The sequence below is a fragment of the Ambystoma mexicanum genome, chromosome 5p (assembly GCF_040938575.1).
Source record: "Ambystoma mexicanum isolate Mex_15411 chromosome 5p, UKY_AmexF1_1, whole genome shotgun sequence".
In the NCBI taxonomy this organism is placed as follows: Eukaryota; Metazoa; Chordata; class Amphibia; order Caudata; family Ambystomatidae; genus Ambystoma; species Ambystoma mexicanum.
In genome coordinates this window covers 414,212,944-414,236,528 of record NC_090930.1, presented here as the reverse complement: position 1 = coordinate 414,236,528, position 23,585 = coordinate 414,212,944, and the positions used below count along the sequence as shown (strand labels likewise).

At 49.3% G+C, this 23,585-nt stretch overlaps 1 protein-coding gene across 1 annotated transcript in view; it reads left to right on the top strand.

Annotated features, from left to right (window-relative positions):
• ADGRG4 (adhesion G protein-coupled receptor G4) overlaps nt 1-23,585 on the top strand; it is a 1,571,349-nt gene that overhangs the window by 1,389,837 nt on the left and 157,927 nt on the right. Inside the window, exon 21 of the mRNA XM_069612803.1 lies at nt 21,631-21,908. Coding sequence (XP_069468904.1) covers nt 21,631-21,908 — 278 coding nt within the window. The remainder of the gene's footprint in view (nt 1-21,630; nt 21,909-23,585) is intronic.

Sequence of the window (23,585 nt, the reverse complement as noted above, 5' to 3'; positions counted from 1 at the left end):
GTTACAGGAGCACTCCAATGCTGCAAAGAGAGACACAGTCAACAACCTGTATGTGCCAATTACACGAAAACACAACACAAAACATGCCCCATAGCAACAAACTACTCTACAAACAGACAATCAGTGCTCGATGCTTCGTACCCATATATAACATCACCCCTGTGACGGGTCATACACAGTCAATGCAGTGAGTCAGGCGCTGGTGGGTGCGTGGCAAATGGAACACCAATGTGTCACAATTCACACAACATGCAATGTTCCCTGGGTAAGCAGACAGACCCATATGGCAAGCCATGACTACAGAGCAAGTTGCGTACCACCATGACCAAAACAAAGTTGGCAGTGCATTTATCATGAAGTACGTGGAATAGACATGCACTGCACCCAAGTATGTCCCTTGCTGTATGTCCCTGTGAGCTGCCCCTTTCCATGTCTCTGAAGGCTACATGGTTGATACAAGTGCCTCAATGAACCTTGGTGTACCGCAGGGTATGTGCCACTGCCCCTGCATGTGTCCCAGACAACCCTACTATCAACAGCCATCAGTCCACAAACACATCTGAGCTGCATTGTGTGCTTCAACACCAATATTCGTCTAAGCTCACCCTCAGTGCTGTGACTAAGCCTGCATGTGCAACTCGCCTGGTGCAAGCTTTGCTGTGTCGTGGCCCCCCTGTGATGCTCACCTTGCCTGGAGTTCCTTGGAACATGTCAGCAGTTCTAGGATGTGGGTCTGCAATCACTGTGGCTCTGCTCGTGCACACATGTGCATGTGGGCACCAACAAACGGGTCAGGAATTCCGTCGTCCAATGGGCCATGTCTGCTGCCAAAGGTGCTCTGGTGCCTCATCCCCCTGCAGAAAGTGCATGGAACAAATGATTAATGCATGAAAGTGATCTGTGTGTGTCTCATCAGGCATCTCATTACTTGACCATGTCAGAGAGTCACATCACAAATCACACCATCAGTCCGTCTTTGACTTCCAAAGTGTGGAACACTATCTACAGCATGAATTGCAACAGGCACGTGTACAGGAAAGAAATGAGACATAATACACAATGCATAGCAATCAATGTCCACATTAATCATGACACACCCCATCTAGCAAAAGCTGAACAGTGGACAATTACACCTAAATCATCCCCACTAGGGGTGTCAACACAAGTCACAAAGCACCAGACATGCCACAGATATGACAGTCCAAAGCCCTTGTGTAAAATTCTGTAACACCGAACCATCCTTGCGAGCCCATGGATAAGGGAGGCAGGAGTGGCATATGTGAGTCAAGGAACCCAAGCAGCAAACACATACACAAGACAACCATGAAGGGCCCAGCTGGAACAGACAGTGGATGCCTTCAAAAACCACAAGGCACCGCACTGTCACATGAAAGCACAATAGACTACAAATTTTAAACTAACTCAACTATTAACTAATTACACTAACTATGGAAAACCTACATTACCTATTTAAACTAACTATCAAACAGAAACTTAACTAACTAAACTAAACGAAAAATCAAAAATGGCCACATACGACCCGGGGGGGAGGGGAGGCACCCAGGAGGGGGGAGGTACAGGGTGCTGCTCAACATCCACATGCGATGATGCTGAGCCAAAAAAAAATACCTCCATGGGCTCAACGCCTGCACAGCACGACCTATGTGGGAGATAGATGGTCGTCCGAGTCTGGCTCATCCTGGAAAGGAGGACGTGGCACAGTAGCCTGGCCACGCCTAGCCGCAGCTTGCCCCTCGTCGGCAGCAAGTCCGCCGGACAGGTGAGCCTGGTTCTGTGTGGCGATGTTACATAGGTCTGCATGCAGAACCTCACGTGATACACGTGCTTCCTCTTGCAAGGTAGCACGTGTAACACGGAGTTCCTCCTGCAAGGCCTGGCTGGACAACCGCTGTACCTCCCGGCAAGCCTGTAGCTCAGCCGAGATGGTGCGCTCAAGCTGTGCAAACCTCTCCTCTGCCTGCTGCCTCTGGGACATCATAAGGACACCCAGAGTGGATCTGAGGGAGGCATACTCCTCCCTCAGGGCATCCATGTGCGCCTCTGCGTGAGCAGCAATTGCTTGACGCAGAGACGACATTTCAGCCTGGCGTGCCCTGTCTGAGGCCGCCATGCCCAGCCTGAGCGAGCGGGCCGTGGACCGTGCCGCCTGCTGCTGGAGAAGCACCTGCCTAGCAGGGGGGAGCACAGATCGGGCCACACGCTCCATGCTCTCAGCGATGTTCTCCATTGCTGCCCCCTGCCGTTCGGTATTGGCAGTCATGTCTTGCTCCCACTCAGTATACAGCGGTTGCGCGCGGCGACCGCGTTGCCGGGCTTGACCCCTGCGGGACCCAAGGACCGGAGGTCCTCGCTGTGTTGGCACCGCCTGCGGCTGCACGACTACATGCCCCCGTCGACGTGATGTCCCAGGCACATCAGTGACTGGTGTGGAGGGTGACCCTGCGTCCCGATCCACCACGGGCGGAGTAACCAAGACTGTCTGATCCCTCAGTGCAGGTGTCGCAGACAGAGGAGTGTCCACATCAGAATCACTCACCCCTGACACATGGACTTGATGGTCATCCAACTCAACATGGACGTCAGAGTCGTCGTCAAGGCTGCACTCATAGGCAGCCAGAGACAGGATGGACTGCAGCACTTGGGGGGTTTCGTGGCCTACCACCCCACGACCCCCACTAGTGCCGGGTTGATGTGGTCTTACCAACCCTGTGTCTGGCGTGACAACACCATCCTCTGCATCCATTGCGTCATCACCTGAAAAATAGAGAGGAAAAGGTAACTACACATGTCAGAAGCACACAACACACACACACACCGACAGCAAAGGCATCCGGCAGACATGTGACACACAACATATGACCTGGCATGCATGCTGGGTCTACTTAGAATAGCCACTGTGATCAGACCTGTTGAAAGGTGGCAGTTTGCATGGAAGTGGGTCTATGCAGTGCTGAAAATGTGTACGCCACTCACTACCTACATGTACAAGCACTCCATGGTGTGTGCCAGGAAATGTGAAGGCAGTGCAATGTCAAATTCAGACATCACGTGCATTGTGTATTCAATGTGTACCATGTCTAGCAGCCAAGCACCCCTCCACCCCAGTACCAAAGCAGGGATGCCTAGCATGGTATCAAAAGGCTGCCCATACACCTGTGTATTGACAAGCAGTGTTGACTGGCATCAACAGCTTAATGTGAATCAAATTACAACACTGCTAATGATGCTGGGACAGTGGGCAGGACACATGATGGAAGATCCGGAGGCCAGCCACGTGTGAAGAAGACACGACAAGAGTTGGACAGAGTCATTGGCCATTGAACAGGCTGAGGCCTGTGAGCCACACAGATTGTCATTGCCTAAACATGTGTGCAACGCAGGACTGAGCCACAGTTGACATGGGGAGGCCGATAATATGGCAGGCAATGTATGTAACCAAGGACTCATATTACAGTGCTCATCCAGTCAAGGACACATAGGGGCATGCGTGCAATGCACATGGAGCATGAATGGGCACTCATGTCCCTGCGGGACATCTGACCCATGCACAGTACAAGTGGGATACCCTGCATCGAGTACTAAGGCTGTACCACACGGCATATGTCTGGCAGTTTCTAAGCTGGAAGTTAGCATCTACACAGGACACATGAACAAGAAACTACACATTGGCAAGAATGTAGCAGACCAGTGCAAAGGTGGAACTGGGGTGCAGAGTGGCGGAGGAGGGGCAAGGGAGCATGCCCACATGGAGTCCCGCATGCAGGCAGAGGAGACATGCATGACGGTAGCATTGCATTACTTACACCTCAGAACCATGTACACGTCACATGTAGCAGCAATCATGCACAACACATCCCACAAGTGAAACACACACGTCCTGTGCTGCAGGTGCAACCTTCCTCCTCTTGGACTGTGGCGCAGACCCTGGCTGGCTAATGCCGCCCTGACCAGTATGGCCAGTGGGTTCGGTGGATTGAGCCGAGGGAGTGGCAGGTGGAGGGATGACCAAAGGCCTGACTTGTGTCAGTGGCAGCTGGGTGCCCACTAATGGACCCTGCGCAGCAACATCAGCTGTGGCAGGGTCATTGACCGCAACGGTCCTGGTTGGCAGACTCACAACCGGGGTGCTGTTGGGTGCATCTGCCCCTGCACTTGCCAACACCCGGCTGTTCGGGGCAGCAGATGACATGACTGCCCCAGGGACACGTGTCTTGGTCTGAGCAGCCCGGCGTGCCCCTATGGTTTCCCCCCTGGCCTGTTGGAGATCTACCAAGGGCTCTTCAAGTGCCAACGCAGCCTGCGCTGGCAGACCCTGAGCCTGGGTGGCGGTGTCCACAGCTGCACCTGCAGCTACCGCTACCCTTGGGCCCGTGGCAGTCGATGGAACGGACTGCTGGGTCATACGGGTGCCAGTGCCAGATGCAGGAGCTGCATCCCCCGGAACCACAGGGGGTGGTGGCATGGCTGCACCGACACATGGCACAACATTGTGCTCAAGTGGCGCACCCCTGCCTCTTCCCCCTCTGTGGCTGCCCTGGACACCCTGGAGTCCCCCTACTCCCTGGTCACCACGGCCACGTCCCCGACCACGCCCGCCACGAGGAGTACGCCCAGCTGAGGCGCCCCTCACCTTTGGTGGCCTCCCAACCATGGCACAGATGTAATAGTGCTGGCACAGATGGAGTGGTGCCAATGGGAGGTGTACACCACAATTGCCCTGGGCAATTGGGGTGAAGGGGGTGGGAAGCAAGATGTTAACAGCCCCCCTGCACCTGCAAGGCTGTATGTGACCCCGGTGATGTGGTGACGGGTCACGCAACGCTCAGGCACCCCAAAACTGCAGTAAAACCGTGCACGCAACCCTGCAGCCTACGTGCGTGGATTTGACCTCCCGCAGTACGCGGTGGCACCCAGTAACACGAATAACGCGTACGCGTGGGACACGCAGGCTACGATGACATCGAAAATGGGTGCAATACACAGGGGCACCCGCAGTGGGAAAAGGAGCGTTTGCGACTCACCGTCTGACTAGCGCGATGCAGAAAAACACGCGTAGCCAATACCCCCGCCAAAAGAAGAGATACGTCCTTGAGAGCTGTGAAGTAGATGGCGCGCGAAACAACTGGAAGCAGCAACACACGTCGGTCTCCACGGAAGGCACGTACAGCGAACTGCTGGGCCCGCTCACCTTTAACCCGTGCTGAGGGAAACGCACGCGCGCGTCACGTCACATGCGGACGTGCAGTTTTTCATGCGCGATTACGCGCATTACACGCAGACGTGCAGTTTTTCACGTGCGATTACGCGCATTACACGCGGACGTGCAGTTTTTCACGCGCGATTACGCGCATTACACGCGGACGTGCAGTTTTCCACACGCGATTAGCCTGGGTACGTGTGTTCCGGGGTGACGTGAACTTTCACACGCGATTGATTGTAATCCACGTGTGTTCTGTCATCACGTGCAATGAGGGATACACCCTCGCACGACACGTCACAGACGCGCTCACGCGCTGAGGGCCTTTGGTCCAATGAAAATGCGTATGCGTGCAGACGCGCTTACGCGCTACGGGCCTTTCCTCGAATTACACGCTGACGTGCAGATTTTTCACGTGCCAAATCACTCCGTATCAAGCTGGCCACGAATACACACGGAAGACCACGCTCCTGCCCAGTAGGCCGAATCACTGCCCCCCAGTGCCCCGAGCAGCCTCCCACGTGCCATCTGCTGCTGCCTGCCTGCCTGCCTGCTGCCACCGTGCCCTGCCATTTGGTGCCTGCACATCAGCCATCTGCAGGGGTCCAGTTGCTGTGTCGACCCCTGCTGGAACAGTAGACTCCCGACTGGGATACCATCGCTCCACAGCCCAGCCCCAGGACCCAGTTGCCCACCCACGCCTGCCTCGGGGGTCGCCATGTCGGGGCAAGCACCATCTGAGACCAGTGGCGACCCCCAGCCAGAGAGGCAGAGGTCCACCAGCTTCAGTGAGAAGGAAGTTGGTGTCCTGGTGGAGCATGTCCTGGGGCATTATGATGCCCTCTTCGGAAGACCACGCGCCAACAAGGAAGGACGGGAGAGGATCTGGGACGATGTAGTGGTTGCCATCAACGGGGAGGGGGTGGCAACCCGCGACATCAAGCACATCAAGAAGCGCTGGGAGGACTTGAGGTCCAGGACCCTCAATAAGGCCCGGCGCCTCGCGGAGGGGGGCCGGGCACGCCTGAGTGACATCGAGATGAGGGTCCTGGAACGCGTAGACCCAGCGCTCCACGCCCAGATCCTTCGGAGGCAGATCCATCTGGAGTTGGCCGGTAAGTGGCCAAGCATTACTGTGTGAGACAGGGCATGTTGCAGTGTGCTGGTTGTCTGATACCTGCCTGTATGTGTGACATAGGCCATGTACGTATGTGTGTGTGCAGGGACATCATGGTCAGGCATGTGAGTACAGTGATGTGTGAACCACATGGTTGGTGCATGTGTTCTATTGCAACATGGGGGGCTCTGTGCGGAATGGACACATGGAAGCATGGCAGTCTCTGTTCCTGGACATGGGTGGGGGTGAGGGATGGGTGCTGGTCCCATGTACACGTATGGTGCCCATGTGTGTGTGTCTGAACTGCGTGTCTGTGACTTGTAACTGCCATGGATGCATGACACATGTCTGTGACAATGTTCAGATTCACTGATGCAGCCTAGTCATCCTTGTATCCACTGCGTCTGTGGTGTACGAGGCCAGATGGATGGAACTACGGTGAGGTGTGTGCATGTGATGGCAAGACCCATGATGCATGTGAGTTTGAAACCAACATTGTATGAATCATGAGTCCCTTGGTCATGTATGCCAATGTCCATGGCATGCGCCATGCCTGTTACTGTATGTGTTTTGCCTGCACTGACCCATGTGTTGTGGCGGGACATGATGGAAGTGATGTATGACAGTGCCACTCATCTGCTGTTGCTTCCTGTCTAGGGGACCATTGTACAGTACCCTGATGCTTGTGTTCTATGTCTCCCTCTACACAGTGGCAAGTGAAGAAGAGGGCGGAGAAGGCGCTGTGGAGCAGAGCGGCGGGGATGCCACCACGGCTGCAGCGGAAGGGGTGGGTGAGCCCCCACAGGGGCTTGCACCGGCGGAAGACGGCGTGGAGACATCCAGGTTGGTGGTTTCCACAGAGGGGGAGGAGGCCGCTACTGAGCCACACATGGGGCCTGGTGGGGGCATCCCCGCTGGTGCAAGTGGTGCAGTCCAGGGCCAGGGGCAGGAGGCAGCACAGGTCGCCGTGGAGGTGCCTGTGCATGTCACTGTCCCTGACACTGTGACTGCACCACCATGCACCAGCAGGGATGCCCCATCCCAGGCCTGTCCGCAGGTAGGGGAGATGTCCATGTCATCTGACACTCCTCTACCTGCGGACGAGGGGACCCCTGGCCGTGTGGAGAGGGTCCTGATTGGTGTCGCGTTGCGCACGGCTGGCATTCGTGATGAGGTGCATGCTTCCCGGGAGGAGCATGCACATCATCACGAAGAGCACCGTGCGTACGTGAACCATTTGGGAGCCGCCATGGTCGGGGGTTTCCTACATGTGTGTGGCCTTCTGGCGACCCTCTCCTCCTCTGTGGAGGCTATGCGCCAGTCGTGCTCCATGCCGTCTTCCGGCCCAGATGCCACCAGGGCCCCCTGTGGACCTGCCCCGACCAACGCAGCCAGCTCGGTGGGGACCCCATCCCTGCCACAGTCAGGAGTCGAAGGTCCAGCAGGGGTGGACACACCAGCAACTGTCCCCCTGCAGATGGAGGATGTGCCGGCATCATCTGGCAGGGCACGTGCACGACGGCATCGGTGGATTCCATCAGCCTGGATGCCGTCGTGCTGGCAGAGGCAGTGGCGTCGGAGGCAGCAGCAGGCTCGACGTGGGAGGCATCATGGCTCGGGGCCATCAAGATCAGAGGGGCAGGCATCGGCCGGAGGGCAGGGGAACCCTGGGATGGCAGTGTCTTCCGTGTGGGAACAGTTGGTCCAGCGGATAGGTGCGGAGCGGCAGCGGGCGGAAGAGGAGCGGCTCACCATGGTCAGGGCGGAGTTCTCCATGCGTCGGGCGTTGAGGCGGGCTGAGTGCCTCGAGGAAGCTCGCAGGGAGTTTGAGGTGGACACGGGGTTGTCCCTGCGAGACCTCGGGGCCAGGACAGAGTCCCGCCTCCGGGACATCGACATGGAGTTCGAGGATGCCCTGGCCGGCAACATCACAGAGTGAGCCGCAGGACTTGCCCGCTGCCATTGTATATAGTTCTTTAGTTAGTTAGTGTTAGGTTTCCTTTATTTTTTAAGTTTTTTTTGGACCGCTCGGACAATGGCCACTTTTCTGTATATATTTTTATTATTAGTTAGTAGTAGTAGGTTTAATTTATGGTGTTGGGCTCATGGACCCTGGGATATTCTTGTACATAGTTTGATGTTTGGAAAACATTTGTTGGATTTATATTTGTGTTCACCATGAGGCAATGGTTTTTCCTTATTTTTCCCCCCATTATTTTGCTTTGGACTACATTATTTTTTGGATTCCTTTGTTTTTTGATTTTTTCTATTTGTTCTCGGACATGGACCATTTGTTTTGTCATCCCCATTGTTGTGTGTTTTATTTCTTTACTTCATTTTCATCTTTAATACATATATTTATTACTTACATTTGTGGTATTTTCTCATTGGTTTCATGCATGTCATGATATGGGTTTTGACATTCACTTGCACCCATTGTGTATGTGTGTGTGAGGGACATGTGTTCATTTACATACTTGCCATTGGGGTTGTATCATGTAATTGCATCTACTATGTGGGTGGATGCAATCCTTGCCTGGGTGTTTGTGCTGGGTATGCTGCCCATTACTGCCATGATTGCGTTTCGTCAGGACCTGGGGGCAGGGGGACATGAGTGGGGGCCTGCTGGGGGGTGGGGGTGCAAGGGGACATGAGTGGGACATGGTTGGGGGCCTGCTGGCAGGTGCCCCACAGTGCTGGGGGGTGGGGGTGCAAGGGGACATGAGTGGGACATGGTTGGGGGCCTGGTGGCAGGTGCCCCACAGTGCTGGGGGGTGGGGGTGCAAGGGGACATGAGTGGGGGCCTGCTGGGAGGTGGGGGTGCAAGGGGACATGAGTGGGACATGGTTGGGGGCCTGCTGGCAGGTGCCCCACAGTGCTGGGGGGTGGGGGTGCAAGGGGACATGAGTGGGGGCCTTGTGGAGGCTGCCCCTGGTGACTGGGGGGTGGGGGTGGTGTGAGACATGGGTGGGGGCCTTGTGGAGGCTGCCCCTGGTGACTGGAGGGGTGGGGGTGGTGGGAGACATGGGTGGGGGCCTTGTGGAGGCTGCCCCTGGTGACTGGAGGGGTGGGGTGGTGTGAGACATGGGTGGGGGCCTTGTGGAGGCTGCCCCTGGTGACTGGGGGGTGGGGGTGGTGTGAGACATGGGTGGGGGCCTGGTGGAGGCTGCCCCTGGTGACTGGGTGGTGGGGGTGGTGGGAGACATGGGTGGGGGCCTGCTGGGGGGTGGGGGTGCAAGGGGACATGGTTGGGGGCCTGGTGGCAGGTGCCCCACAGTGCTGGGGGGTGGGGGTGCAAGGGGACATGAGTGGGGGCCTGCTGGGGGGTGGGGGTGCAAGGGGACATGAGTGGGACATGGTTGGGGGCCTGCTGGCAGGTGCCCCACAGTGCTGGGGGGTGGGGGTGCAAGGGGACATGAGTGGGGGCCTTATGGAGGCTGCCCCTGGTGACTGGAGGGGTGGGGGTGGTGGGAGACATGGGTGGGGGCCTTGTGGAGGCTGCCCCTGGTGACTGGAGGGGTGGGGTGGTGTGAGACATGGGTGGGGGCCTTGTGGAGGCTGCCCCTGGTGACTGGGGGGTGGGGGTGGTGTGAGACATGGGTGGGGGCCTGGTGGAGGCTGCCCCTGGTGACTGGGTGGTGGGGGTGGTGGGAGACATGGGTGGGGGCCTGGTGGAGGCTGCCCCTGGTGACTGGGGGGGGCAAGGGGACATGAGTGGGACATGGTTGGGGGCCTGCTGGCAGGTGCCCCACGGTGCTGGGGGGTGGGGGTGCAAGGGGACATGTGGCTTGGCTGGGGGGCATGCCCATGGTGGATGGGCTGCCTGCGGGACATGACCAGGGGTGCAGGGTAGTCCCCTGTGGTGTGGGCTGCCTGCAGAGGTCGTGGAGGGGGTAGAGGGGAGACCTGGGAGGACCCACACTGGCAATTCACCTCTTCAACTTCCCGCACACCCACGTAATACACTGCCCCACTCGCACAGGCCCAATCGCGTGTAGCATTTCTCGTGCACCCCTGAAATCCACGTACCCAGGCCAATCGCGTGTAGCATTTCTCGCGCACCCCTGAAATCCACGTACCCAGGCCAATCGCGTGTAGATTTTCTCGCGCACCCCTGTAATACACGTACCCAGGCCAATCGCGTGTAGTATTTCTCGTGCACCCCTGAAATCCACGTACCCAGGCCAATCGCGTGTAGATTTTCTCGCGCACCCCTGAAATCCACGTACCCAGGCCAATCGCGTGTAGATTTTCTCGCGCACCCCTGTAATACACGTACCCAGGCCAATCGCGTGTAGCATTTCTCGTGCACCCCTGAAATCCACGTACCCAGGCCAATCGCGTGTAGATTTTCTCGCGCACCCCTGAAATCCACGTACCCAGGCCAATCGCGTGTAGATTTTCTCGCGCACCCCTGTAATACACGTACCCAGGCCAATCGCGTGTAGCATTTCTCGTGCACCCCTGAAATCCACGTACCCAGGCCAATCGCGTGTAGATTTTCTCGCGCACCCCTGAAATCCACGTACCCAGGCCAATCGCGTGTAGATTTTCTCGCGCACCCCTGTAATACACGTACCCAGGCCAATCGCGTGTAGAATTTGTCGCGCACTCCTGAAATCCACGTACCCGCTCAATCGCGTATTTAACTTCCCGCGCGCCACTTTTTGGATGCGCTGGGACTCTACCGCCTGCCTTCGTGTGGCGGCCGTGTTTCAGCTTGTGCGTGTCTTTGGCTGTGCGTGGCTTTGCCCTATTCGATTCCATGAATACGTGTGGTTCGAGTGCGTGTGGGCGTTCCGTCTGCTTCCCTGCAGTACATCCCCAGTTACGCCCTTATTTTCGCGTGTTGTTCCCCATTCCGCGCGTTACGCCCCATGTCCCGCCCACTTTCTGGTGTGTGCGCTGCGGTTGTGCGCTTTCACTGTGCGCGTCGCGCACGCCTTTCGCGATGTTGCAGTGATGTGTGCGCCATGCACGGGTTTGGCGCACATCCCGAGGAAGACACGCGCAGGGACTTCCATGAATCACACGCGTGCGCCTCTTTTTTTCCGCTTGCGCCTGCTTGCGCCTGCTTGCGCCTGCTTGCGCGTAGATTTTCGGCGCACGTTTGTTCCATGAATCGGCCCCTAAGTGAAGTAACTTGTGTCTATATGATAAATGTAAAAACTAACCTAACAAAGACTAGGTGAAATAACTTATGCCTGCAAGATGAATGTGAAACAAAAGAAATAAAGTGATAACATTGTATGAAAAACACCAACGAGTGTGTATCTCACAATCATCACATAATTTTAGAAATTGTGAGTACATCTGAATTAAAAGCGCAAAGGCTTGCATAGGAAACAAAATTCCAAAATTAGAATAGCACATTTCAGCAAAGCTGGTTGAGCCTTTCCTATGTGTGAAGTTTATAAACCTACCTGCATATGTACTTGGTTTTATAGCACAACAGGTGATATTATCAGCAATGTACCTGCACCAGATAGGGGTTTCTATAAGAACGAACATATCATCTGTGCGGTGAAGGTCTAGAAATAGGTTTGTTCAGATGGGGTGCTGTAAAACCTAGGCAATCACCTCCAGTGATGAGCAGAAATGTTTAGTCCAAGAGGTGAATAAGTATCCAAATTCAAGACTGTGGAACAAAAGCGTTCATGCTTGTATCCGGGCTTTGTCAGCAGATGATACAGTGATCCTGGTCAAATCATCTAATATCTTTGACATTACTGTGCTGTCTTTGTGAGGTTTGCCTTCCTGCATGCAGTGATATTATTTAGCCCATTACTTGATCTTTCTTCTTATGTTGGCGATTTGACGGGAAGCGGTGGTAGACAGAAGAGAGCAGACTAGATGTTGCAGCCCTCGAGCAAGCATATTTTAAGGTCTGCTCATTTGATACAAAAATCGGTTTGTTTTTTGCAAAAGTCAACATTTTTATGCACGTTTATGAATGACAATGCCACAAGCAATTGTTTTGGAAGTTTTTAAAGCTTTAAAATACGAAAGAAAAACCCAGATTGAATGTGTTAAATCCCATCGATTGGTATGCTGGTACTTATATACTTCCCTTCATGATGGAGAGAATGAAGCTAGAATCATTCCCATTTTCCATAACACCTTTCTATAATATTTTGTTTTTATAAATGGTCATGTTTGGTAATGTGATTTGTGTACTTTCTAAGTCGGTTTTATAAAATGAGATTGTTTTAGTTCATGATAAGAACGGGAAAAGAAAGTGTTCAAATGCAGAAATTGCAGAGTTGGCACAAATCCACTCCTTAACCAATGTGGGATCTTGGGCACCTCATTTAATCTTGTATTGCCTAACCTTTCAAAATGGTCAGCCCTTCAGAGTGATTTCCTTCGCAGGGTATGCAGGGCTTCATAAAAGCCTCAATCATAGGTTCACAGGTTATAGTGTTGCTTCCAGTATAATAGTGAGCATTGATATATTGCACACCACAGCACTTGTTCCTTTTATCTCTGATGGCAACACTGTTTGAAAACCATATCCCACTTTTTATCTCAGTCTGTCTGGATACAAACAACCTCCTGGTAGCTTCTAATGTGCATTCACTATCCAGGCCATGGTATGTGTATATTTCTCCTTCCTTCCATTTGGTCTCCTCTCCATGCTTGAGAACGTTTGCGTTCTGTGAGGCAGCTAATGTGAGTTCTCTGTAATGTTATTTTGCATTTATATAGCGCTCTGTCTATTCTGGGTTACATGTACCTTTTACATATGGTGCTGTATTAATACTACAGGCTGCATACCTTCCTGGATGCTATTGATAAAAAGTCTCCTGAATCTATACTAGAACAGAAGTAACCTCTTTGTAGACTAATATTGGCCTTCAAATGCTACGTGTTTATTATTCTGGTTTGAGCAAGAATGAAGAGGGTAAGGGGACTTAAAGGGAGTAAACATGCTTATTTTGAATGCTGCAAGGCAGCATATCAACCTATAGGTTGTATTCAGGATGAGATGGGTGGGGGGTGTGTCCAGATATTCTTGATCACTTAATTCCTTTGGTTAGGTGAAGGGGGCCCCAAAGATGTCCGTGCCCAGGGCCCAAAAAGTGGTTAAGATGGCACTGTATTATGTCTCTTTTGCAGCAAGGTATCATAGTGTCATCTAATTTGCCTTGTAACCCAGCTATTTAACCTGTGAATAAATCAAAGGGGGCTAGTTGAAGGATGATTCAGGATTTACGCCCCCTCAATGATGTTGTACAGGCTGAATTTCCAGTGGTCCCAAAACCTGCTACCATATTGTGCAATTTACCTGTTGAGGCGACCCACTTTACTGTGGTGGATTTGAAAAATGCCTTTTTCTCTGTGCCTTTATATCCAGATTCACAATACCTCACATCGTTCATGTTTGCTGGGAGTCAATTCCAATATACTAGGCTTCCTCAGGAGTACTGTGCGTCCCCACATAGCTTTAACAGAGTCTTATATGAGGAGTTAGGAACTATTGTTGTTCCCAGCACCATAACTCAGTATGTAGATGATTTGCTGGTGTTTAGCACCACTGAACGTCAGTTTAGGGAGCACTCTATTGCCTTGTTGCAATTGTTGGCTGACAAAGGATATAAGGTAGACATAGAGAAATTGCAGTACTGTCAACCTGAAGTATTATACTTGGGTCAACTGATTTTAGTGAACGGGCAAACGAGTGACTCCAGAACGTGTGGTGGCAGTGTGTGCTACCACCCAGCCAGTGACAGTCAAGGACATGCAGATATCTCTTGGGTTGTGTCATTGTAGAGCATGAATATTTGATTACACATCATACACTAAACCACTGCTCCAGGCCCTTAAGCGCAATGGACAAAAAACACTATTATGTGGACTGATGAAATGGTTACTAAATTCCAGTAGCTGAAATTTGGTATTGCTACCACTCCTGTGTTGGCTACTCCTGAATATAGAAAAGAGTTTAACCTTTTTTCACATTCTGATGGTCAGATGATGACTGCCGTGTTGACACAGCACAGAACAATAGGTCATAAACCCATAGCCTATTACAGTGGCATATTAGACTGTGTCCTGCAAGGACGGTTCCCATGTAAACAAGCATTGGCTGCTGCTGCCTTCGCCATTGAGAAATCTGCGACTATTGTCATGGGGTGCTCATTGAAATTGCATATGGGGCAGGCTGCTTTTGCAATATTAGAGAGCTCCAAATCTAAATTGACCACGCAAAGGGCCTCCGCATATGAAGTAATTTTCTCAAGCCCATCTATTCACATTTTTTGTTGTAAAACAGGGAATCCAGCCACCTTTTTGACTGAACCCATTGCTGATGATTATGAGGTGCATGATTGTGTCACATAAGAATGTCCTGAGGACGACATTCCTAAGACACGTGACTATGCTTTAGATGATCGAGAAGTATTTTCGTTGATAGCTCCTCAATTATCAACCAGGAAACAGGCCAGCAACATACTGGGGTAGCAGTGGTGCACCTATTTGATGGGGAGTACAAGGCTGTTCTGCAGCGGAGACTACCAGACCATTATTCGGCACAGGCAGCGGATTTGATTGCTTTTATTGAAGCGCTTGAGGTAGCATAGGGGTGCCGAGTAACAATATATTCTGACTCGGTTTATGTTACGACAACTGTTCATTCAGGGTTGTCGAGATGGATGAGACAAGGATTCCGTAGAGCAGATGGGTCCTCGATGCAGCATGCATCTTTGTTGGATCGACTGATCCATGCTCTTTCACAGCCTACGCTTGCCCCAATAGTGAAGTGCGCCATCCACACCAGTGACATGGACTTTGTTTCCTTTGGGAACGAAGCAGCAGGCACCACAGCGAAATGGGCTGCTTATTTGTCAGTACCAGATATTGCTGAGCATCCAGTGTTTGTAAACATGCAGTCACAGTTGCAGCTTCCATATACGGTCATTACTGTCACTGAAATGATTGAGATACAAGGCCAGGCACCACAAGGTAAGAAGTTGGTGTGTCAGAAAAGAGGGTGTGCACAATCTCCAACTGATTTATTGTGGAGACGGAGAAGTACTGGAAAGGTGGTGTTGCCTCAAGCTTTGGCTTTAGTGGTGTTTGACCAACTTCATTACATCACCCACATGTCTAAACAGCATATTGCAGCTGACATACAATGGGATTGGTATGTGGCCAATATTCCGAATTTATTGACTATGTTCACGTCAAATTGTACAGTTTGCCAGATGTACAGCACAGGGCAAACTTTGAAAACTTGGAGGGATACTTGCTGCATCATATTGGCCCGTTCCATGACCTCCAGATTGATTTTCATACCATTGGTGAGAAATGTAATTTTTTCCGCTAGCTCATAGTTGTGGTATGCCCTTCTTTCCATTGGATTGAGGCTGGTCCATGTGCACATCCTGATGCCAAATAGGCCATCACGTTTCTGGTGAGATAAGTGTTTCCCCAATGAGGAGTGTGCGAGATGCTTGAAAGTGATAATGTGACCCACTTCATGTGCTGTTGAAGGACATTTCAGCTCTTTAGTTGTGCTATACTTATCACCCTCATGCCAACATCGTTATATAAGGATAAATAAGTTGCTGAAAAATAAGCTGTCTAAGCTGTGTGCTACACTGAAAAGGAATGTGCTGCATTGCCTCCCCTTTGCCTTGTTCAGCTTGAAGACCCAGCCCAGTAAGGATCACCACCTCTCTCTGCATAAAATAGTGACAGGAAGACGTATGCACATGCCATTATTTCCGGTCTGTAGAGCTTCCAATTCTCACAGGGCTGTGTCAATGTTGGTGGATGAGTTTCATTCATATTTGACACAGTTAACAAAGTGTATTACATACCTTTCTCAACAGACCGATCCACACCGGTCAGAAAAAGGAGACAACAGCGCTGCACCAGAATATGCTAGCTCGCCACCATCGCAATTGTTTCCTGGCAACAACATTTATATTAAAAATGTTGTTTTGTAGATGGAGTGAGCCCCTTTATAATGGTCTTCATACAGTGGCGTATGCTACTCCCCTTGCCATTAAAGGAAAATAACTATGATATTGGGGGAATTTGTCTGATGTTAGGAAGGTGCTACAAACTTGCCTCCAGCAATGAGTATTGTATCAGAATGTGTTTCATTTAGTGATTTTAATAGGTGATTTTCTGCTGGTTGAAAAACAACGATCATTGTTTCAGTTTGTTGTTTATGAGTATTTTTGTTTTTGTATTTTTGAAAACCTTTCCTGGTTTATAAGGTGTGTCATTTTCCTGATAAATGTTTACAATGTCTTTGTGAAGTTCTACATTTTTCAATAGTATTAATGGTCTGGGTATCAAGAAGTTTTGTAGTAGGATATTGGTTCCGCACATGTATGGGGGTGCTTTTGCTTTATTTTTTATATGTTTCTAGTGAGGTTCTATAGTTAGGTCATATAAAGGGTGGTGGGGGTTTAGTGCAAGGGGGTGTACAAACAGTTAATTCTTTGATACATTTTTTAAAGCCATAAGATCAAGTAATGAGTATATAACCACATTAGTGAATCTTAAAAGGATGCACATACAAGAAACTGTAATACTTTACTTAAAGATGTGGGTTAGAAGGGGTTTAGATGAAGAAACCAACAAAGGTGTTATGTTCGATACAATGTCTTTTGTGCACCACCCAGAATTCAATAACATGGTACAGCCATATGAACTCGATAGAGAAACAGAGTTATGTGTTGAAAAATCATTTTAATATTGAAAAAGCAGAATCATCTGCAGATTATATTACACTAAAGAGGCAGAAATAAAAGTAAAAGGATACTCCCCCAAGTGTCTGTTGTAATTTTGAGGTATATTTTGAATAGGAAAGTAGTTAGTCACTTTAGGGCCATTCAAGTCTAACAAATTGCCTCTCAGTGGATCAGGACTGGAGAGGTTGTTACCAACGTGCAATGAGGATGAAGGAGAAGACAACACTATGAGTTGAAAGATGGGCAATATGGAAGTATTAGTATGTATATAGGTTGTAGTCAATGAGGGTGGGAGATAAACACTGTAGACTGAGTGAGTCATGGATATGATATGATAGGTTACTTATAACGCGCTTAATACCAAGAGGTTTCTAAGCGCGGACCCACGGATCGAACCTGTGTTGCTTCGTGTCGTCTTGCTTCCAAGGCGAGCACGTTGCCTCTGAGCCATCCTCCTGATCAAACGTGTTGTACATTTATAAGTTAGCCACCACCTTGGACGAAGGCAGAGCTCTGTTGCAGTGGATCTGTAATACCCTTCGCCCATTCCTTTTTGTAACCAAAATAAAGCTTTTGTTCTTCTCAAAAAAGGGTGCACCTAGCCTTTTTCCCTAGTAGGTTGTATTTTCTTGGTCTGGTTGCTGGAGAGTTGCCCTACAGTTTCCACAGCTGTCCATGCATGATCAATACTATATTATTAAAAGTAGCAAGCAGTGTACCCCCTTATAGGACTATAGCAAGTTTTTGAAGATTAAACTTGTTGTAGACAATCAAGTGGTAGATGGCACACTTGGTTAAGACTTTCTAATACACAAGAAGCTAATTTACAGCTCCAAATGAACTATTATATTTCAGAAGACTGCTTTAAAAATGAAAATTACAGCCCCTAAATAGCACATGATTTGTTTACAATGGAGGGGGGGGTTGGTGTGTGTTTGGTCTGATTAGGGATGAGCTGTAAATTGGCAGAAAAAAGTGTTGCCGTTAGCATACTAATGGGGTTTCACCCAATGGGGGGGACATAATCAAAAATCACCTCGAGGCTGTGCATCCATCTTCACAAGCCATCTCCTCCTTTTAAGATCTCCCATGCCATTAGTGTTGTCTCAGCAGTGGTATTTATCGACCACCTGCGAGTCTCATATGAACACTGGAAATGAAGATGCAATTTCTAAAATCTATATGCCTGATACATTTGTTTAACTACGGCTTATGATGAATTTCAACCCATTTATATAGACATTCAGTCCGTTTTGCAGCCATTTTTCCCCAACATGGTGAACAGCAGCCCAGCACAACAGAAGCATGAGCATGGGACCACAGCGCTGTATTTTGTATGTGCGTGTGACAGGCTAGTCTCTACAGTTCATTGTGAAAATGTTGTTGCAAGGCGTCAATTTCAATATGCTACCACTGAAAATACATATGAAGACTTTAAAATTTTGATTGAATGCAAATTGCTTTGGGGGGGAAACCTTTTCAAATACAGCTTAAAATTACAAAGCTCAGCTCAGACCCAGAGCAGAAGAAAGGGTGTTCAAGATGAAAACACTTGCATACCATTTAGTTCATCACATCTTACAAATGGCCCCAAACTTTCACGACTACAATGGTAAAGCTCTGTGATCCAAAGCCGAACAGAAATTGCTGAGATGTGAAGGCATTTCCTTTTTCTGTGGTGGTTTGGATCATAAACCAGAAAAACAGACACGTAATCGAAATCAATTGACATGGCATTGAGTGCTTAGGTTGCTGAAATTCGCATGTCATCTGCATTTGCAAGAAGCAGCCTACAACCGTGTGGTATAAGATGATAACATGACGAGGTGTGCTTTAACCTGAAAAAGAACAGTATTGTAATGAAATGAAATGATATTTTATTTATATCGCGCTCCTACACAAGTGTTTCAGAGCGCGACCAGGCAAAAAGGGAGGGGAACAAGGGAAAGAAAAAACAGAAAAACAGCTATCTTACTAGGCCCAGTGACATTTAAAAAAGTGCAAGTGCATGGGAAAGGAAAATGGGGGAAAAGTGCATGGAAAAGGGGGGAGTGGAAAGTGCGAGGCAGAGGAGAGAAAACATAAATAAATATTAAATAGAATAAATAATAAATAAGGGCTTTAAACCATGGTAGTGCAGCCAGCAAGTGGCAGGTGAAAGTTAGTCAGAAAGGTATATCTGATAAGTGCAGATGAAACGTGGGAGGGGGACTGTATGGGTACAGATACAGAACTGTGCAGATGGTGGCCTGGAGGCAGTGCAGGAGGGTGGCAGGATGAGCAGATACCTGGGCGCAAAAGAACAGAGGGTGGCCAGGTGCACAATGCCATGAGAAGAAACAGATCAACAGGGAACAAGGGGGGCAAAGACAGAGGCAAAGAGGAAGGTCTTCAGAAGTTTCCGGAACTGAAGATGTTTTTCCTCAAGTTTCCTCAAGTTTCCTCAAGTTTCAAGGTGGCCGGGAGGCTGTTCCAAAGGGAGGCACCAGCCGAAGACAATGGTGAAGACAATGGTGAAAATGGATGTAAAAAGGAGTGTAATTCTACCAACCCTTCGCTCGGCCAACCCCATCCTGACTTCCAATATGACCTCTTTTCACCACAAATGATTAAGTAACTAGCATCTTTTACCTCCACGCACCTTTTCACCTTATTCAGCCTATATAACTCAGCTCGTGTCTTCCCAGCCTATTACAAAACAGCCACAATCACACTCCCAAAGAGTTGTCTCTCTCCGTTCCTACCACTCTGAAATCCTCAAGAAGACTGATTTCAACCGCAAGGTCAACTATCTCAAGGTAAACTCACTTGCTGACCATTTCCAATCTGGACGCTGGTACAAACACTCATCAGAGGCTCGACCCATCCATGTTGCCAATTCTCCTACCACTGCCCATCACGCTTACCTTTCCTCCATTCTCCTTCTTCTAGAGTTTGCAGTTGCCTTTCACTCTGTTGATCATCCCTCCCTCCTTCAAACTCTTTCACTCATTGGCTTCAAAGACACAGAACTCAACTGGATGTCCTCCTATCTCTCTGACCGCTCGTTCTCCATCTAATGCGATTCCAGAACCTCCTTCCTAAAACCCCTCCCATGGGCATCCCAAAAGATCAGTCCTTGTCCCACTTCTCTTCGCCCCATATACCTTCTCTTGTGAGAAACACGCTTTCACCTTTGGTTTTAACTTTCACCAATTCATGGATGATACCCTTATATACACCTTCTTCCCCTCTCTCACCCTAAAATCTCTGAAAACATAACCATCTGCCTCACTGTCATCCACCACTGGATGGCTCTCCGCTGTCTCATGCTAAACTCTTCAAAGACGGATATCATGTTTGTTTCTTGCCTTCAGTGCCAACTCCCACCTCTTTCATCTTGAACTTCTTACCCTCTCACCCATGGTTCAAAACCTTGGAGTTCTCGTTGATAGCAACCTGAAACTCTACTAGTTCATCACAGCCTCTGCAGCTAGACTCAACCTCCTAAACATTAGAAAAAGCTGTCCTCAACTCATGCAACAAACTGGACTAGTGAATGAGCCTTCTTCTTGGTGTATACTTTCTTTTGCTCCCCTCAACAAAGTCCCCACAATTGGACACATTCCCTTTTCTGCCTACCCAAATTCTCCCAACACCGTTACCTACCATCACCTCACTCGATAGCTATCTTTGCAAAATAGCTCTCTTTGAATTCCTGCTTTTTGTCAATAAGTCCATTCAGCGTCATGTCCCCTAACCACTCACTGAACGCATCTTACTGTACTCTCTCTCTCAAGCACCCTATTTGTTGACTCTTCAAAAACCCACCAGTGCTCCTCCTTGTGCCTCCTCCCACTTGCTCACCTTTTCCATACTTTCCCCATTCCACTGGAAGGCTCTCACCAGGTTGTGAAAAATATCCCTTCATTGAATCTCTTCTAAATGAGCCTCAAACTCCACCTGCTAACAATGGAAATAGTCCCCAAACCACTCGCCCCTTCTGCCCCAACTCACCACCTCACCCACTGTTCCTGCATTCATTATGCTATGTAATGTGTAAAAATGTAAATACGGCTATCGGCTGTACATGTTACGCGTGTTGTGCTTTCCTTGAGTCACTATCCCTGGTTTATGTTCCTAGTCATACCCCTTCACCACCAGGTAGAGGTCATTCAATACAACTATGCTCTTATGTAAAGATACCTTACCCAAGGGCTGCCTCTGCTCTCTTTTATTGCATACTTTGTAAGCCATTTCTGTTTGAAATGACACCCTGATCTTAAATCAAATAAAATAAATAGTGGAACTCTTAAGAGTAAAATAATAAAAGTAGTGGAACTCAGTTCCCGATAGTTCCTGCTCATGTCAACCTCTGCTGATATGTACATAGCACCTTAATTTATATTCCTTAGAATGTTAGAGAAATCGTCCATGCTTCTTGTTGATACTTTTTGTTTGTTTAATATGCAACCAATTCTTTGGGGGCCTCCTAGAAATAGCAATAAAGATACAGTTTAAGAATACATGCGATGCCATTTTCAAAGTACTGAGGGTAAAGTCACATCTTGGACCCAATAGCTGTATGCCTTCTTTCCTTTCCTTAGTTGCTGGATTCAAGACAGCTTGGTGTTTTACATCTCAGTGGTGAGCTACTTCGGGGTCATATTTCTTATGAATATATCCATGTTCATCGTCGTCCTCCTTCAAATCAATGCGATGAAATCTAAACAACAGAAGAGCAGGAAAACCGTCCTCCATGATCTGAAAAGCACGGCCAGCCTGACCTTCCTGCTTGGATTAACCTGGGGATTTGCTTTCTTTGCATGGGGCCCTGTAAAGATTGGGTTTCTGTATCTGTTTGCCATTGCAAACACTTTGCAAGGTAAGTTCTGTACATTTGCAAAGTATTAGCGCAGAAACGCTGCCATAATATGCACATTTGAAAAAGCAATGCAGGCAATTGTTCGCAAAAACACATTTGACTGGTGCTGCATGTTAGGTGGGACAGCTTTTGCCACTCATTTATGTAACTTTTTAAGATATAAACTTGTACCTATGCCTAAAGCTTTCTAAATTGGTACCAGTCTAATATAATATTATTAAATACCTGGCTTACAAACAAATATACAGTAACATATCATTTTTGCGCTGAATGCCTTCGTCTAAACTGACTTTTACTTTTTAGCTGTTGTAGATAATTGTTATCAGCTTTGTATAGAAAAGGAAGGTCTACTTACGTTCTTCAAAGCAACTTTATGTAGTGGGTTGCTCGATTGACCGTGTGCTCATACACGATTTAGTTGAGCAGAATAGCTGAACAGAGCATTCGAATTTCTTTTAAAAATGTATTAGCACACCTTGAGAGGAAGTGAAAAATGTTTGGGGCGCACTGTGAAAAAGGTTAGCTGTTTCTTGCTGATTACCCATGCAGAGGCATTAGTGTCTGGGTGAATGTGTGTGTGATGCAACACACCACTTGTCTGGATGGATGAAGAATTGAAATGCTAATTGGGTAGATTGTCATCAAGCAATGGCAGAACTAACTGGGCAGTCACAGAAACCAGTGCCATCTATGGGTTCTGTTTGCCTTGCTGAGCACGTTAACTCTCCTCCTACCTCTGCCTAAGAGCTACTGCCACCGCTAAGGGCCCACAAAGCATATCTTATGTTTAGAAATTCTTTGCTCATTGCAAAGAACTGCATTTTAGTATCTGAACTTTCTACCACAACAGTGTCACATGGAAAGCCAGGGAGCAATATGGGTACTTCATTGATATTTAGTCATATAAAAGGATGGCATGCACAGTAATGGGCCAACATACTTCTTATTTATTTATTTATTTATTGGATATTTGTAACGCACCTATACAACAAATGGTGTTTCAAGGTGCCACAAGACAAAAAGGGGGTGGGGGAGGGGACAAGGGAGAAAGATAACAAGAACGGTCCTACTAGGCCTTGTGACATTCGGATCGTGCAAGTGCAGTAAAAAGAAGTACGAAGGAAGGGAGGGGGGTGAAGTGCAAGTAAAAAAATGAGTGGAAGGTGGAGGAGGGCCACAGGGGCTAGGCGAGTGTTAAAGAGATACCAGGAGGGCAAGTGCAAGGTATGGCAGGGGGTGAGGGTCCAAATGCTAAATGGGAGGAGGGGGGGCAGACTGGCCAGGGTGGCCTGGTGCCCTGTAGAACTCAGAGGGAACCAGCCAGCCAGTCACTGCGGCAGACTGGGGTGTTAGCAGGGCAGGGGAGAGGGAAGGAAGAAGAGAAAAGGAGGGTCTTGAGGAGCTTCTGGAACTTGAGGAGATCCGGCTCAAGCCTGAGAGGGGCAGGGAGACTATTTCAGATGGAGGATCCTGCGGAGAGAAGAGATCTACTCCCCACTCTTGCTTGGAAAACACGGCTGATCTGCAGAGAGTTGGAGCTAGAAGACCGAAGGGCTCTAGCAGGGAGGTATTTAGGGAGAGGGAGTTTGATGTTGCGGGGTCCCAGGCCACAAAAGGCCTTGTGTATGATGCAGATAGTCTTGAACTTGATCCTAGCAGCAACTGGGAGCTAGTGGA